This window comes from Bison bison, unplaced genomic scaffold, assembly GCF_000754665.1.
Source record: "Bison bison bison isolate TAMUID 2011002044 unplaced genomic scaffold, Bison_UMD1.0 scf7180017864043, whole genome shotgun sequence".
NCBI lineage: Eukaryota > Metazoa > Chordata > Mammalia > Artiodactyla > Bovidae > Bison > Bison bison.
The window spans coordinates 3,453,187-3,469,520 of record NW_011494615.1 but is presented as its reverse complement, the minus strand read 5'-3'; the positions used below and the strand labels follow the sequence as shown (position 1 = coordinate 3,469,520).

The 16,334-nt window shown below is 37.5% G+C and overlaps 1 protein-coding gene across 2 annotated transcripts in view; it reads left to right on the top strand.

Moving 5' to 3' along the window:
• Positions 1-16,334, top strand: part of OXSR1 (oxidative stress responsive 1) — an 88,815-nt gene that overhangs the window by 25,287 nt on the left and 47,194 nt on the right. The window contains exons 1-2 of one of the 2 annotated variants that reach the window (XM_010835504.1): positions 168-1,607; positions 6,985-7,126. In XM_010835504.1, coding sequence (XP_010833806.1) covers positions 1,517-1,607; positions 6,985-7,126 — 233 coding nt within the window. In that variant the 5' untranslated portion in view covers positions 168-1,516. Of the gene's footprint in view, positions 1-167; positions 1,608-6,984; positions 7,127-16,334 lie in introns of those variants that run through there. The other variant, XM_010835503.1, reaches the window with a different exon arrangement.

Below are 16,334 nucleotides of genomic sequence, written 5' to 3'. Positions count from 1 at the left end.
AGACACTTTGCTGCTGCTGCTGCTGCTAAGTCGCTTCAGTCGTGTCCGACTCTGTGGGACCCCATAGACAGCAGCCCACCAGCTCCGCCGTCCCTGGGATTCTCCAGGCAAGAACACTGGAGTGGGTTGTCATTTCTTTCTCCAATGCATGAAAGTGAAAAGTGAAAGTGAAGTCGCTCAGTCAGCAGACACTTTAGACAGGATAAATGTGTTTTTTTAAGGACCAATTTTCACAGTAAAGAATTAGTTTAATAATCACTGCCAGTGACTTTTTTTTCTTTTTTCCCACTGAGTGATGCTTTCTTTTTTGAAGTATTACTATATAAACTCAAGGATTTTTTTTCATATATTCAGTGCCTTTCAATCAGTTACACTCTTATTTTTTTTTTTTCGATGCTCAGGTTATCCAAAATTTTGTTAGTGGAAGTCTCTTCAAACATACTGTGGTGTCCTTTTGACATGATCCGTCGATCTTTGATAACCTTGATTTTTGGTTCAGTATAAATGGTTCACATTTATGTTGCCTTTCGCAGAATCAGCCAATATTCTAAGGAGCCCTGAACCTTTTTATGGGGAATGTATTCAGAAAGCATAACTTGGATATCTGAGTACTGCTACTATTTTGTCCTTGATTCTGTTTGGAAGAGCTTGGAAATATAGCATATTAAAACAAATCATAATTTGACATTAGTACTTCCAATTCAGATTTAACATTGCAGACCTTTAAAACTTTAAAAATTATACTCAAATCTCTTTTCTCTTACACAGAAAATTTTGGTCCCCTATATTAACATAATTACTGTATCCTGCACTATTGTGTATACAGTTATTTCTGCTTTAGTCCTTAGAATAAAATGTAAGTATTGCTAATTGCAAACAGTGGACCCTTAGTATGTATAGATTGAAGATTTTGTTATGGTTGCCCAGAAGTCCATGCCATATAATAAATTAGACATTTTGCTACAACATGGATTTGAATGATGTGGCAAGATAGGACAAGTGAGTGATGGAGCTGCCCAACTTTCCCATCACTTTGCTGCTTGTTTGCATATATATTTAACATGGGAGCATTATTTTCCATTTTCGATTGTAGTGTAGGATTACAGGAAAGAGAATCCATGTTTGTTATCTTAATACCATTACTCATCGAACACCTTACTTCCCCAGGGAAGCTTTAAAGAAAAGTCTGTAGGCTTTAGAATTAAATTCTAGATTTTCTGCTTAGCGGTTATGTCCCTAGGCAAACTCTTTGAACTCTTTAAACCTATTTACTTATCTGTTAAATGGGGATGCCTTTCCTGCATTTCAGGGTACTGGGGAGGAGTAAGTGAGATGACTTTGTAAAGCATCCACCACTGTGCTGACATGTAGTAGGTGCACAAGAAATTTTAGTCATTAATAATAATGATCCCTTGTTATTTGATGCTTTTCAGTGTAGCCAGAATCACCTTTTTGTTTCAATCCCATTAGTGACACACTGGAGAAACTGGATTGCTTTGTTAAAGGCCCTGTTCATATGATGGTTGGAAGCCTTGCTAACACCAACCACCTTTCAAGATGGTGGTCAAGCATGGTTCTTTCAGTATGGACAGATATGGGAATATTAGGTAATACTGTTCGTTATTGATCACCTATAGCATAATTTTCTTTATATGTAATTTGCAAAATGTGTAATACAGAGTTTTCAATGTCTTGCTAAAAAGTCCTCTGATGAAATAGGAATAAATTGTCTGCTTGATTCTCTCATCCATAGCTGTATGCCAGTCCATCCTTTCTGCTACTTATAAGCAGAATGCCTTAAACAAAAAAAAATTTTTTTTTTTTTTTTTTAAAGAATTCCCATTCCTCTCTCAGTGAGTATATGTCCTGATCACAAGGCAGGATATGGTATATGTAGCTGGGTGGGATGTTTTTGAAATATACCTTTCTGTTCTTCCAAGTCTTAAGTTTCCTGGGATGGTGCCCAGTTTTTCCAGCATAGCACTCAGCAGATTTCCTGGGCAATAATTTTCAAATATGTTGCAAGCATTAATTCTTTTAAAAATTACTTTTAATTTTATGAGTCAACATAATCTTATATCTAAATGTTTACTTTTAAAATATTAAAAATTTTGCATCTTTTTTAGGAAAGTGTAGTCTTTTGTAGTTTTATTTTTTATTTTTTTAATAATACTATAATACTTTAATACATATAATACTTTAATAATACTATATCACATATTTTCTATTTTTAAAATTTTTTACTATTATTTCTTTTTTTTTTTTTAACTTTATTTTATTTTTAAACTTTACATAATTGTATTAGTTTTGCCAAATATCAAAATGAATCCGCCACCGGTATACATGTGTTCCCCATCCTGAACCCTCCTCTTTTGTAGTTTTAAAGTGAACACATTTAAACTGAAGAGATACATTAAGCAATATGTAGAAAACAAAAAATAGAACTAAGCACAGCAAAAAAACTTTTTTTGAATAGGAGGGAACTGTCAAGATAGCTCAGTTAAAATGCCTTTCTGAATCAATCAGTCAGTTCCTTGCTCTTATGGGTCTTACAACTAACAAGAAGAAGTTGCAGTTTAATAATTATAAGTGTGTCAAGTGCCATGAGGAGGTATCAGGTATCGTGGAAACGAGTATCAGGAGAACCTAACTACTGAGGGAGAATGGCTGTGATGGGACGGAGACTGCCTTCAGGAGCTGATGTTCTTCAGGAGCCTCGAAGAGTAGGTAACAACTAGCCAGGTGACATGGATGTGGAGGTGATGTCAAGGGAAAATGGGAGAAAGACCCAGAGAGAGGGAGCACTGTACTGGGGGTGAGTGCAGGCAAGATGGAGGAGAGTGGTGTGTCTTGGGATCTGATAAGGAAATCACAGCTAGAGCAGAGAGAGTGAGAGATGGGGACCACTGAGAAGCAGGGGCTCCATCTGAATAATTTATAAATATAAATAGCCAGAGTTAACACAAATATGTATAGGCCACATTCTTTCATATAACTTTTCCTTTCATACTAATTTTTCCTTTAAAACGCATATTTTTGATTTAGCAGCATTGTACTGATGTAGAATTTAATAATCTAGTTAAATTGTAAAATGAACTGCAACTGGCACTCTTAAGCCCATGGACCAGAAGGACATCATGCTTAAAATAAGTTGAAATGTGCCTATTACAATTACTTTATAATGCTTTCTTATAACTATGATATTCTTATCTTTTGTTAATTAAATAATTGGAACTTCTGTTGAATGTTGAAATTTATTAGTATAGAAGGTTAATCTTTAGAAATTAGAACCACTTTCTATCTAAATAGCTATTGAGCTAAATAGCTATTTCTACCATTTATTTCTACCATTTATTAGCTATTTCTACCATTATTACCATTTCTACCATTTATTAGCACCAAACTGCAATATAAGATTTTTAGAAATTAAAGTAATTAAGAAATCTTCTGAAAGGAAAAGATAAAGAAGAATCTGTAGGCTTTAAAGGGAGGAACTATAGAAATGCAGAAATCTAATTTAAATTCACTGTCTTAGTGAATTACTTTGTGATTTAAGGATGCTCTCATCTTTGTCATCTTCTGAGAGAGGAAAAAGTATGGGACTTCTTTGACCCTGAGCATGACCCAGGTAAAAAATGCGTGGTATTGTGAGTGACAAATTTTGGATGGTCAAGCAACAATGAGGGCATGTCTGCTGATTTGAAATGAAATACTCAGAGCAAGCAAATTTTGGCTCCTTTTAAAACTTATATGGCTTAGGAAGACATAAGCAGCACCCAGTGGCTAAAGATTGATTAAAACTTGGTAAAAATACTGGTAACTAAAATGGACTCAGAGTGTTTTTTCATAAAAATAAACTGAGGACATAAACATGTTGACTGAGTGATTAATTTGATTGAGCTATAATAGTCAGATTTAACAAATGTCTTGAACCAGCAACTGCTTCACCACTTTTTCAATATCATTTTAATGTTTAGTAATGATTTTCTTGGACAGTAAAAGTTTTTCACTTTTTTAAAATGTTCCGTGCCATAGACTATGAAGGCAGACGTGAGATAGTTTGGGGAGTAGATGATCTACACTTAAATTTTTTGCTTTATTAAAAAATTTGTACCAAATCCCTCTTGTTTTCCATTATTTGATTTACTTGCATTCACTTTAAATAATTCTTGGGTTTCAGTGGACAATATAGGTTGTTAAAGTGCAACTTCTTGGGCCCTACCTCAGATCTCTTGAATGGCAATCTATAAGATCTGGGAATCAGCAATTTTAGCTAGTTTGCTAAGTAATTTCTTAATGTATTAAAGTTTGAAAACAAATTATCCCTATAGAACACTTTTTGCAGATTATACCCAAGGACATAGTATTTTATATGCTGATACAGGCTTCCTTCCTTGTTCCTTTTCTTTAAATCTTAATTTGAATCATCCAGTGATAGTTTTCTTTTGCTTAGCATATTTTACCTTCATCTTTCTCTTAGTTTATATAAAGAATTGTATATAATTTCTATATTTCAAGAGGGGGGATTATAGGCATTGTGGAAGATGCTGGAAGATGCTGAGGAAATCATTTGGGAAAGAAGGGGGAACCTTCCAGGACCAATATTTGTCAGTTAAGGTTGTAGATCTTAGTGGCATGACCATCTCTTCACCTATAAAAATCATATTGTTGGGAGACTAAAACTGATAAGACAACTTATCCCAGGGAAGAAGGGGCTTTTTATATACCCTTGTTTGGGTATATCCATTCTGGGCATAATCTGGGGATGTGTGTTGCTTTAATTTCCCTATTAATCACTGGGTGATGTGAAATTAATAGAAATCTAAGATTTTCGAAAGGAGTTCCTGCTTCAGACTCATTTAAAACACATACCTGGTAGCTTTAATGTGCCCTAGGGTCTTTGTTGCCCCTTTTTTTGATCTCCCAGACTAGAAGGTCCCTGAAAGTCAGCAGTCATGCTCTGTGGATCTGGACATACTCTGTGGCACCTAGTTCTAGATCTCATATAATATGACTTAACTATTGAATGAAAAAATTGTGATTTTAATTCCTAGTAGGAGTTTTCCCCTTTGCATTCCTTATTGTAGATATTCTTTACAGACATTTAACTCAGTTGGCATTTATATATATGTTTTCTTACTGAACAGTTCTTAATGTGGCCTGGATTTCTCAGAAGAATGAAATACCTGGCCAGTTGGTATAGTTACTTTGCTCTGGGGGTCAATGTGTGATTGGTTAAACTAAACAGAACAAAACTTGTTCCTTAGTTCCCCTCTTTGTGGATCATAGTCTTATGAATCCCAGAAATAAAGAGGGAGAAAATCTTTAAAAAGTTACCGAGAATCTGAAGTCTCCCATTATTTGTCTACAGAGAACAAACAGCCTTTCTCCTGCTAGAGGGGGTAGTTGCCTTGCTTTCCAGGATGGGGAGGGTGGGATCTGGGAATCTTATTCTGCTTTATATGCGTTTTCAACCAGTTTTCCTGTGTTCAAACCTTTCCATCAGTAACCCTTCACATCCTTATGCGTGGTCTAAGGTGTTTGTGTTCTGAGCCTTTCTGGGACTCAAGGGAAGGGATCTACGCTTTCCTGACTGATGCACCTCCTCTGCAGGCACTGAAGTTTCCATTTTCCCCCTGCATACTCAAAGTTACTTTTTCTGCTTTCTGTCTTTCAGAAAATTAATGATGTATCTCTTTTGTTATCTTCTTTTCTTTTTTATTCTGGATTTATGCCCTTTTTGTCAGGCTTATCAAGTTGGTGGATTTCAAGTGGGAGCTGAAGTAAATGTGTTCAGTTCTCTCATGTTTTCAAGGATTCCATCTAGACCATTTCTTTCCCTCTATTGGAAATATATTTTTTTCTTTTTAAGTGTGTGCAATAAAAAACACCCACCAGGGCAAGTTTTCAACAGAAACATTTGCCAAGAAATGGACATTCAGTGTTTTCAGTGTACTTTATGTTATATTCCAGAGTCCTTGGCACAATTTTTAATATTGGAGATTATTTTGTTTTGGTTCTTTGATCTTATGGGCTATTGTACCGCCAGAAATCCTACTGATCTCTAGCAAGCCTTTTTTTTTTATGGTAGATAACATTCTGTGATTCTAATTATTATGTGCTTAGTTGTTCAGTTATGTCTGACTCTTTGCAACCCTACGGACTATAGCCTGCCACACTCCTCTGTCCATGGGGATCTTCCAGGCAAGAATACTGGAGTGGGTTGCCATGCCCTCCCCCAGGGAATCTTCTCAACCCAGGGATCGAACCCAGGTCTCCCACATTGCCCGCAGATTCTTTACCAGCTGATCCACCGGGGAAGCCCTTAATTATTATATTGGTGTGTTTTCCCTCCTTCTGATTTTTAGTAGGAGTATTATTTCCCATCCTGGGAAGAATGAGATTGATAATACATCTAGGCTGTTATTTAAAGAGAACTGCTACTTTTATTCCTTGCATATTTTTCTTTGTCTTACCTGTTTTATTTCTATTACTTATTAACCTGAAATATAATTTTAACCTTTAAATTAGTTTGCATACACATGTGATATTTGACCTGAATTTCAGTTGTGTTTTATATCTTTATTTAAACAATGTTGCATACTCTAATCTGATGTTAGAAACCTAAATTGGTTTGTTACATCTTTTGCTAAAGTGTTATTGACCAATATGGTTTACCTAGGGATTCTTCAGAGGTGATTTTAAAAATCCTCTATTACCTTTTTCAAATACTCATTAGATGTCCAAAGAAGATGCTGGTGTAACACTTCTGTTTGGATATTAGCAGGTTGCTTTCGGTTTTAGAGTAGAATTAATATATTATTAATTTTAAACTTTTATATTTCCTTATATTGCTATTTTTTCCTTCCTTTCCTACACAGCTAAGTTTATGAGAAGATTTACATGTGTTTTGATTTTTAAATGGCTCTGAATTTATATTGAATGAGTTAAAAAATTACTGAAAACATTTTATTCTCTTTTCAGGTTCTGTTCTAGATATTATTAAGCACATTGTGGCAAAGGGGGAACATAAAAATGGGGTCCTGGATGAAGCTACCATCGCTACAATACTCAAAGAAGTGCTGGAGGGTTTGGAATACCTGCATAAAAATGGACAAATTCACAGGTATGTAAAAGGTAGCACTCCTCTCTTTTGGATAAGTGCAGCAGTAGTTATGCTGTTTCATTTCATTGAGGCTATTCCTTGTTCTTTGGCACAGTTACCCATAATCTCTCAGGGTTAGCAGGGCTCTTGGTATTATATTATTAGTTCCAATACACTGTGGTTACACAGCTGCTGCTAAGTCGCTTCAGTCGTGTCCGACTCTGTGCGACTCCATAGACGGCAGCCCACCAGGCTCCCCGACCCTGGGATTCTCCAGGCAAGAACACTGGAGTGGGTTGCCATTTCCTTCTCCAGTGCATGAAAGTGAAAAGTGAAAGTGAAGTCGCTCAGTCGTGTCCAACCCTCAGCAACCCCGTGGACTACAGCCTTCTAGGCTCCTCCATCCATGGGATTTTCCAGGCAAGAGTACTGGAGTGGGGTGCCATTAAACATTTAAAAAATAACAAATGCTCTAGTCAAATTGGAAACTCAAAAATAAATTCCTAATTTCCTACCAGGAGTTAGTTGCCTTAATCAACTGATAATAGTTTGAAATATTCCTTTATAATTTGTTTTATATCTTGAGTATTTTCTGAAATTATTAAAAGCTTTTGTAAAATAGCTTTTAAAATTAAACTTTTTTTTTTTTTAATAAAATAACATTTGAAGAGCCATATAGCATTTCATAGCTCAAGTATTTCTGGCTCTTTATATCTATTCAGCCCCTGTGTATGGATAACAAGAATTGATATCTGTACGAATGGTGGCAGATTCTGTTAGTACAAATTTATTTAGTCCCTGGATTTGGTTTTCCTTCATTTGAAGATATATTTATTTCCCCATCATTTATTAAGGATAGTTTCCCTGGATATAAGAGTTTGTAGTTTACATTTCTTTTCTTTCAGCACTTGAAAGATATGTTACTTAATTCTGGCCATCATGGATGCAGATAAGAAATCTGTTATGCGAATTGGTACAAATATGTTGCTTTTCTCTGGCTATTTTCAAGATTGTTTCTTTGTGGGACTTCCTGGTGGTTCAGTGGTTTAGGACTGTCCTCTCAATGCAGAAGGCACAGATTCAATATCTAGTCTGGGAGCTAAGATCCCCTGATGCTGCACAGCATAGCAAAAAAAAAAAAAAGCAACTGTTTTCTTTATCTTTGGTTTTCAGAAGTTTAATTATGATGTGTCTTAGTGTGGATTTCTTTAGGTCTATCCAGTTTGGGGTTCCCAAATTTCTTCAATCTACGTTTTTGTCCTCACCAATTTTGGGAAGTTTTCAGCCATTATGTCTTTGAATACCTTTGTAAGCTATTTTCCTTCCTTTTTTTCTGGGACTCTAATGGTGGAAATGTTAGGTCTTTTGTTGTTGAACCATAATCCTTCTGGCTCAGTTTTCAACCTATTTTTTTCTGTGTTCAAATTGAGTAAATGTTCTTGATTTGCTTTGAAGTTTGCTGATTCTATCCTCTGTCCTCTCCATTCTACTCTGGAACCCATTCCTGGAGCTTTTATTTCTGTTACTGTAGGTTTTCAGTTAAATAATTTTTATTTGGTTCTTTTTACATTTTTAATTTTTTTTGCTGAGATTTTCTGTTTTTCATTTGAGAATTTCAAATTGCATGTTAGAAGCATTTTTATGATGGCTGGTTTAAAATTCTTGTCAAATAGTTCCAACATCTAATTCTTCTTCATGTTGATATCAGTCTTTCTGTTCCTGTTTCTTTTTGGCCATGCCACATGGCATGCAGGGGCTTAGTTCCCCGCCAGAGATTGAACCTGTGCCCCCTGCATTCGGAGCACAGAGTCTTAACCATTGAACCATCGGAGAAGTCCCTTAGATGTCTTTTCTTATTAATTTTTTCTGGTTCTTGGTATGTTGAATAATTTCTTAAAATTGTATCATGGATATTTAGGATATTATGTTAGAAGACTTTTGATCCTATTGAGATAATTAATATATATTGAAGTAATATATTTTAACAGGCAAATTTCCCTGATTTTGAGGCCCTCGCAGTGGTGGTCTGGTTTGTTCTGTTTTTGTAGCACTGCTGAGGCTCTCTTCTCGATTCCTGCTGATGCTACCCATGGGAGTAGAGTGCACTTGCCCAGGTCTGGTGCTGCTAGGTGGAAGGTGGGAGATAGTGGCTGTGCCTGTGAGTCTGTGAACACTTCCTTGGGCTCATCTTGTAGCCTGCCACCTGATGCTAGTTGGGCTCCCGTTCATTCTCTGGTACTGCCTGTGGACTTGAAAGGCACATTTTCTAGGTCACCTTTTGCTACTGGGTGACTTGGGAGACACTGGGTCTGGGTCATCTATTGCCACTGTGTAGAGGAGCTAAAGGTACCAGACCTGGGTCAGTCTCAGCTGCTGGCTGGAAGAATGGGAGGTATTGGCTGGGCCTGTCAGTGATGCTGGTATAGGCAGCATGGACCTATCTACACTAGATGTAGATTGGACAGTGAGTGAAGTTTCCTGTCTGGTCTTCATTGGCACCTCTGGTTCTGGCTTGATTGGTCAGCTTGAGACTCTGTAGTCCAGCTGTGTAATCAGGGATGAGGTCCCTGCTAGGTTTGGTGCCTCTTTGGCCACAAAGAGCAGGCTTAGAGCTTTTTTTTTTTTTTGATCTGTACTTGTTGACAGTTCTGGTTGCAAGACTGTAATACCCATTCCAGGATATATGAGATTAAAAGAAAACTCAGGGAGGTGGTATAGTACTATGTGAAAGTGGACTTGAATTCATTGTAAATGTGTAGAGCAGACTCTAGGGAAACCACAAAAAAAGGAAAAAAAGAATATGCTAAGAGAGGAGAGAAAAATAGAATTACGTAAAATGCTCAATTAAAATCAAAGAAGGCAGAAAGAGTGGAAGAACACAAGATATATATATATACCTAATATATATATAGATATATATCTTTAAAATCATCTACTTTTAAGGAACTACAAAAAGAACAGACTAAGCCCACAATTAGAAGGAAATTAAATAAAAACATCAAGAGTGAAAATATATGAAGTAACAGACTAAAAAGACAATTGAAAAGATCAATGAAACTAAGAACTGGTTTCTTAAAAAGACAAATAGATTGTTAGCTAGACTCACCAAGAGAAAGAGAGGACTCCAATTCAGAAGTCAAAGAGGAAACATTGCAGCTGACACCACAGAAATATGAGATTGTTAAGAGACCACTATGAACAGGTATATACCAACAAACTGTAGCACCTAGAAGAAATGGATAACTTCCTGGAAACATAGAATCTACCAAGACCGAATCATGAAGAAACAGAAAATCTAAACAGACCAGTTACTACTAAGGAGATCAAATCAATAATCAAAAACTTCCTGACAAAAGTCAAGGACCAATAATTTCATTGGTGAATTTTATCAAACATTTAAACAGGAACTTATATAATCCTTCTCACATTCCTCCAAAAACTAAAAGAGAAGGAAACATTACAAACTCATTTTATAAGGCTACCATTACCCTGATACCAAAGCCAAAGACTCTTATAAGTAAATAAGAAAATTACAAGGTAAACTTATATGCAAAGGTCCTCAACAAAAAACATTAGCAAGCCAAAATCAGCAGTACATTAAAAGGATCATGGACCATGATTAAGTGGGCTTCATTCTAAAGATGCAGGGATGGTCCAGCATATTCAAGTAAATGAGTATAGTACACTGCTTTAACAAAATGAATGATAAAATCTTGATCATCTCAGTGTTGTTGTTTTTTAGCTGCTAAGTCATATCCAGTTCTTTTGCTACCCTATGAACTATAGCCTGCCACACTCCTGTGTCCATGGGATTTCCTAGGCAAGAACATTGGAGGGGTTGCCATGGCCTTCTCCAGGTGATCTTCCTGACTCAGGGATCAATCACCCTGTCTCTTGCATCTCCTGCATTGGCTGGCAGACTTTTTACCACTGCACCACCTGGGAAGCCCGCCAAGGCTTACTGCTCTGCTCTTGTCCTTTTCATTTCTGAAGCTTGAAGATTTCCATTTTTTATTTCATGTTGAGTTATGTGACAGTATCCTCCCCTGATTTATCCAGCATTTTTCTTTGTGTTTGGCGCAGAGGAATGGTGTGTCTTAGGGCCAAGGTCTGTGTAGTAAGTGATGAAAATCTGTTTACTGTGTTGTTGCAATAGAAATTCTCTTATACATTAAATCAGAGGCCCTAACATTGGCTTCATATTGGAATCACCTGGGAAAGTTTACTAAGTACTGATTACTAGATCCACTGCCAGAAATTCATTTAAGTGATTTGTGATGAGGCTTTGGCATTGAGACTTTTGAAAGTTTCCCAAGAGATCCTAGTACGCAGCCAAGGCTAAGAACCCTACTTACACTTCAGCTGAGCTGAGCTGAGACTTCAATAGGAGAAAGTTGGGAGAAAGTTGTTTTACTGGGAAGCAGACATGGATGTTTTCGGTAGATTTTGTTACTTCTCATATCTTTAGAATCCAGTTGTTATTTCAGATAGATTTGTATCAGTCTGCTGGATTAGGTCAAATAATTTTACTCTGTCTCTACTGTGTTTTTTCCTTGACCCCTGAGGCTTTAGAGGTTTCTACTAGAGTGAACAGGTCTCTAAATTAGAGTTACACTTTTCTCTCTGTATCTATGTACCCAAATATTTTTCCTATTTAAAGGGGTTAGCTTTAACAGAAATAGTAGATATTTAGTCAGTTTAAGATGCATAAATGTAGTGTTATTTTTCAGCTTTGTTATGATTCGTTTCTTCTCTTGAACTGTGCCTATTATTGGGCTTCCCAGCTGGCACTAGTGGTGAAGAACCAGCCTGCCAGCGTGGCCTGCCAGTGCAGCAGATGTAAGAGACACGGGTTCAATCCCTGGGTTGGGAAGATCCACTGGAGGAGGAACTGGCAACACACTCCAGTATTCTTGCTTGGAGAATCTCATGGGCAAAGGAGCCTGGCGGGCTGCAGTCTACAGGGTCCCAAAGAGTCAGATATGACTGAAGTGACTTAGCACATAGCCCATGACGTGCCGTTTGTTGAGTCATGAAAATGTAACAGGGAGAAACTTGTTCTGTACTTTTAATTTTAAATTTAATTTTAAAAGGAATTTGCAACTTTGGTATAATAGTGACACATGAGAAATGGCATCAAGCTGTGAAAAACAGAACTTACTGTTCTTGCTATTTAAGAGTGGTTGGGGGATATAACTGGGGGCTGCTGGGTTGCTTGATATTCTTTGAGATGAAGTTTAAAAAAAAAAAAAGGACTATTATATTGATTTCCAGATGTTTAGTTACAAATCTTTTCCTTCAAAGTTCAATTTGTCCTGTTGTGTGTGAGGACAGACTGGTGTTTAATTATCCAGTGAGCCATTTAGCTTCATGGTATTCCTCTGCTTTCACTCTTGGAAGCTGTTCTATAGATTGCAATTTTGGTCTGAAGAGGGAAACATGAATTTATTATCTTAATTGATCAGGAAAAGTAGTCATCCAAAGTATAGGTTCTGCTGGCAAGAGATTGCTGTTTCTTCACTTAAGACAAAAGCTTAGGGACTCTTCTGGTGGTCCAGTGATTAAGAATCTGTCTTGCAATGCAGGGATTTAGGTTCAATCCTTGGTCAGAGAACTAAGATCCCACAGGCCTCAGAGCAACTAAGCCCATGCACCACAACTGCTGAGTCCATATGTGTGCTCTGGAGCCTGCGCTCCACAACTAGAGAATGCATGTGTCACAAGGAAAGGTCCTGCCTGCCACAAGCGAGACTTGACACAGCAAAAGAAAGAAATGTTTTTTAAAAAGACAGAAGCTTAGAAAATAGTTTTTGAATGGGTAACACCAATATTTAACTCAGATGACCATTATATCTACTATGGTGGGCAAAAATCCCTCAGAAGAAATGGAGTAGCCATCATAGTCAACAAAAGAGTTCGAAATGCAGTACTTGGGTGCAATCTCAAAAGTGACATAATGGCCTCAGTTCCTTTCCAAGGCAAACCATTCAGTATCACAGTAATCCAACTCTATGCCCCAACCACTAATGCTGAAGAAGATAAAGTTGAATGGTTCTATGGACACCTACAAGACCTTCTAGAACTAACACCAAAAAAACTATCCTTTTCATCATAGGGAACTGGAATGCAAAAGTAGGACGTTAAGAAATAACTTGTGGAGTAACCTGGAGTAACAGGCAAGTTTGGCTTTGGAGTATAAAATAAAGCAGGGCAAAGGCTAATAGTTTTGCCAAGAGAACACACTGGACACAGCAAACACCCTCTTACAGCAACACAAGAGATGACTCTACACATGGACATCACCAAATGGTCAATACCAAAATTGGATTGATTATATTCCTTGCAACTGAAGATGAAGAAGCTGTATGCAGTCAGCAAAAACAAGACTTGGAGCTACTGTGGCTCAGATCATGAGCTCCCTATTGCAAAATTCAGACTTAAATTTAAGAAAGTAGGGAAAACCACTAGGCCGTTCAGGTATGACCTAAATCAAATCCCTTACGATTATACAGTGGAGCTGATGAACAGATAGATCTGGTAGACAGAGTGCCTGAAGAACTGTGGACAGAGGTTCATAACACTGTACAGAAAGTGGTGACCAAAACCATTTGTAAGAAAAAGAAAAAATGGTTGTCTGAGCAGGCCTTACAAATAGCTGAGAAAAGAGAAGCAAAGAGCAAAGGAGAAAGGGAAAGTTATACCCAACTGAATGCAGAGTTCCAGAAATTAGCAAGGAGAGATAAGAAAGCCTTCTTAAATGAACAATGCAAAGAAATAGAGGAAAACGGTATAACAGGAAAGACTAGAGATCTCTTCAAGAAAATTAGAGAAACCGAAGGAACAATTTCATGCAAAGATGGGTACAGTAAAGGACGGGAATGGCAAGGAGCATTCATTCTAACAGAAGCAGAGGTGATTAAGAAGAGGTGGCAAGACTACACAGAACCATACAGAAAAGGTCTTAATGACCAGGATAACCAGGATGGTGTGATCACTCACCTAGAGCCAGACATTCTGGAATGTGAAGTCAAGTGGGCTTTAGGAAGCATTACTAAGAACAAAGCCTGTGGATGTGATGGAATTCCAGCTGATCCGTTTCAAATCCTAAAAGATGATGCTGTGAAAGTGCTGCACTCAGTATGTCAGCAAATTTGGTAAACTTAGCAGTGGCCACAGGACTGGAAAAGGTCAGTTTTCATTCCATTCCCAAAGAAAGGCAGTGTTAAAGAATGTTGTGCTCATTTCACAAGCTAGCAAAGTAATGCTCAAAATCCTTCAAACTAGGCTTCAGCAGTACATGAACTGAGAACTTACAGATGTACGATTTAGAAAAGGATTTTCTGGATTTAGAAAAGGCAGAGGAACCAGAGATCAAAGTGCCAGCATCCGTTGGATCACAGGAAAAGCAAGGGAATTCCAAAACATCCACTTCTGCTTCATTGACTGCACTAAAACCTTTCACTGTGTGGATCACAACAAACTATGGAAATTTCTTGATTCAGATGGGAATATCAGACCACCTTACCTGTCTCCTGAGAAGCCTGTATGCAAGGCAAGAAGAAACAGTTAGAACCAGACATTGAACAACAGACTGGTTCAGAATTGAGAAAGGAGTACATCAAGGCTCTATATTGTTGCCCTGCTTATTTAATGTATATGCAGAGTATGTCATGCAAAATTTGGGGCTGAATGAATCACAAGCTGGAATCAAGATTGCTGAGAGAAATATCAGTAACATCAGAAATGCAAATGACACCACCCTAATGACAGAAAGTGAAGAGGAACTGAAGAGCATCTTGATGAAAGTGAAAGAGGAGAGTGAAAAAGCTGGCTTAAAACTCAACATTCAGAAAACTAAGATCATGGCATTCAGTCCCATCACTTCATGGGAAATAGAAGGGGAAAAAGTGGAAACAGTGACAGATTTTATTTTCTTGGGCTCCAAAATCTCTGTAAACAGTGACTGCAGCCACGAAATTAAAAGACACTTGCTCCTTGGAAGAAAAGCTTTGACAAACTAGACAATGTATTAAAAATAAAAAACAGAGACATTGCTGACAAAAGTCCATATAGTCAAAGCTATGGTTTTTCCAGTAGTCATGAATGGATGTGAGAGGCACCATAGGAAAGGTTGAGCACCAAAGAATTTATGCTTTCGAATTGTAGTGCTGGAGAGACTCTTAAGAGTCTCTCGGACTGCATGGAGATCAAACCTGTCAATCAGAAAGGAGATCAACCCTGAATATTCACTGCAAGGACGAATGCTGAAGCTTCAGTACTTTGACCACCTGATGGGAAGAGCCGACTCATTGGAAGAGACCCTGATGCTGGGGAAGATTGAAGGGAGTGACAGAGGGTGAGATGGTTGGATGGCATCACCGACTAAATGGACATGAGTTTAAGCAAACTCTGAAGATAGTGAAAGACAGGGAAGCCTGGCGTGCTGCAGTTCATGGGGTTGCAAAGAGTCAGACACAACTAGGTGACTGAACAACAGCAACAATGCCAATACATAGCTTAAAAGTTCAAATGGTACAAAATGGTCAAGGATTAAAAAAAAAAGCAGTTAGCACAATGGTGCTAACTCATGGTAATGCTATGTACTCTAGATACAATGTGATGAAAATGACACTTCCCTGGTTTTCCTTCCCCAAACTCTTAACACCAATCTAATCATGAGGAAAACATCATACAAATTCCATTAGAAGGACATCCTATTAAAGCAGTGCATCAGTACTGATTGATTAAGGTGGCGAAAGAACCATACTAATGCACAGTGCTAATAATGGGGGAGACTAAGCGACAGCTGTATGGGGACTCCTCTGCACCATCTTCTCAACTTTTATGTAAATCTAAAACTGTTCTAAGCTTCTGCACATCAAAGGAAACTATTAGCAAGGTGAAAAGACAGCCTTCAGAATGGGAGAAAATAATAGCAAATGAAGCAACTGACAAACAACTAATCTCAAAAATATACAAGCAACTCCTACAGCTCAACTCCAGAAAAATAAATGACCCAATCAAAAAATGGGCCAAAGAACTAAATAGACATTTCTCCAAAGAAGACATACAGATGGCTAACAAACACATGAAAAGATGCTCAACATCACTCATTATCAGAGAAATGCAAATCAAAACCACTATGAGGTACCATTTCACACCAGTCAGAATGGCTGCGATCCAAAAGTCTACAAATAATAAATGCTGGAGAGGGTGTGGAGAAAAGGGA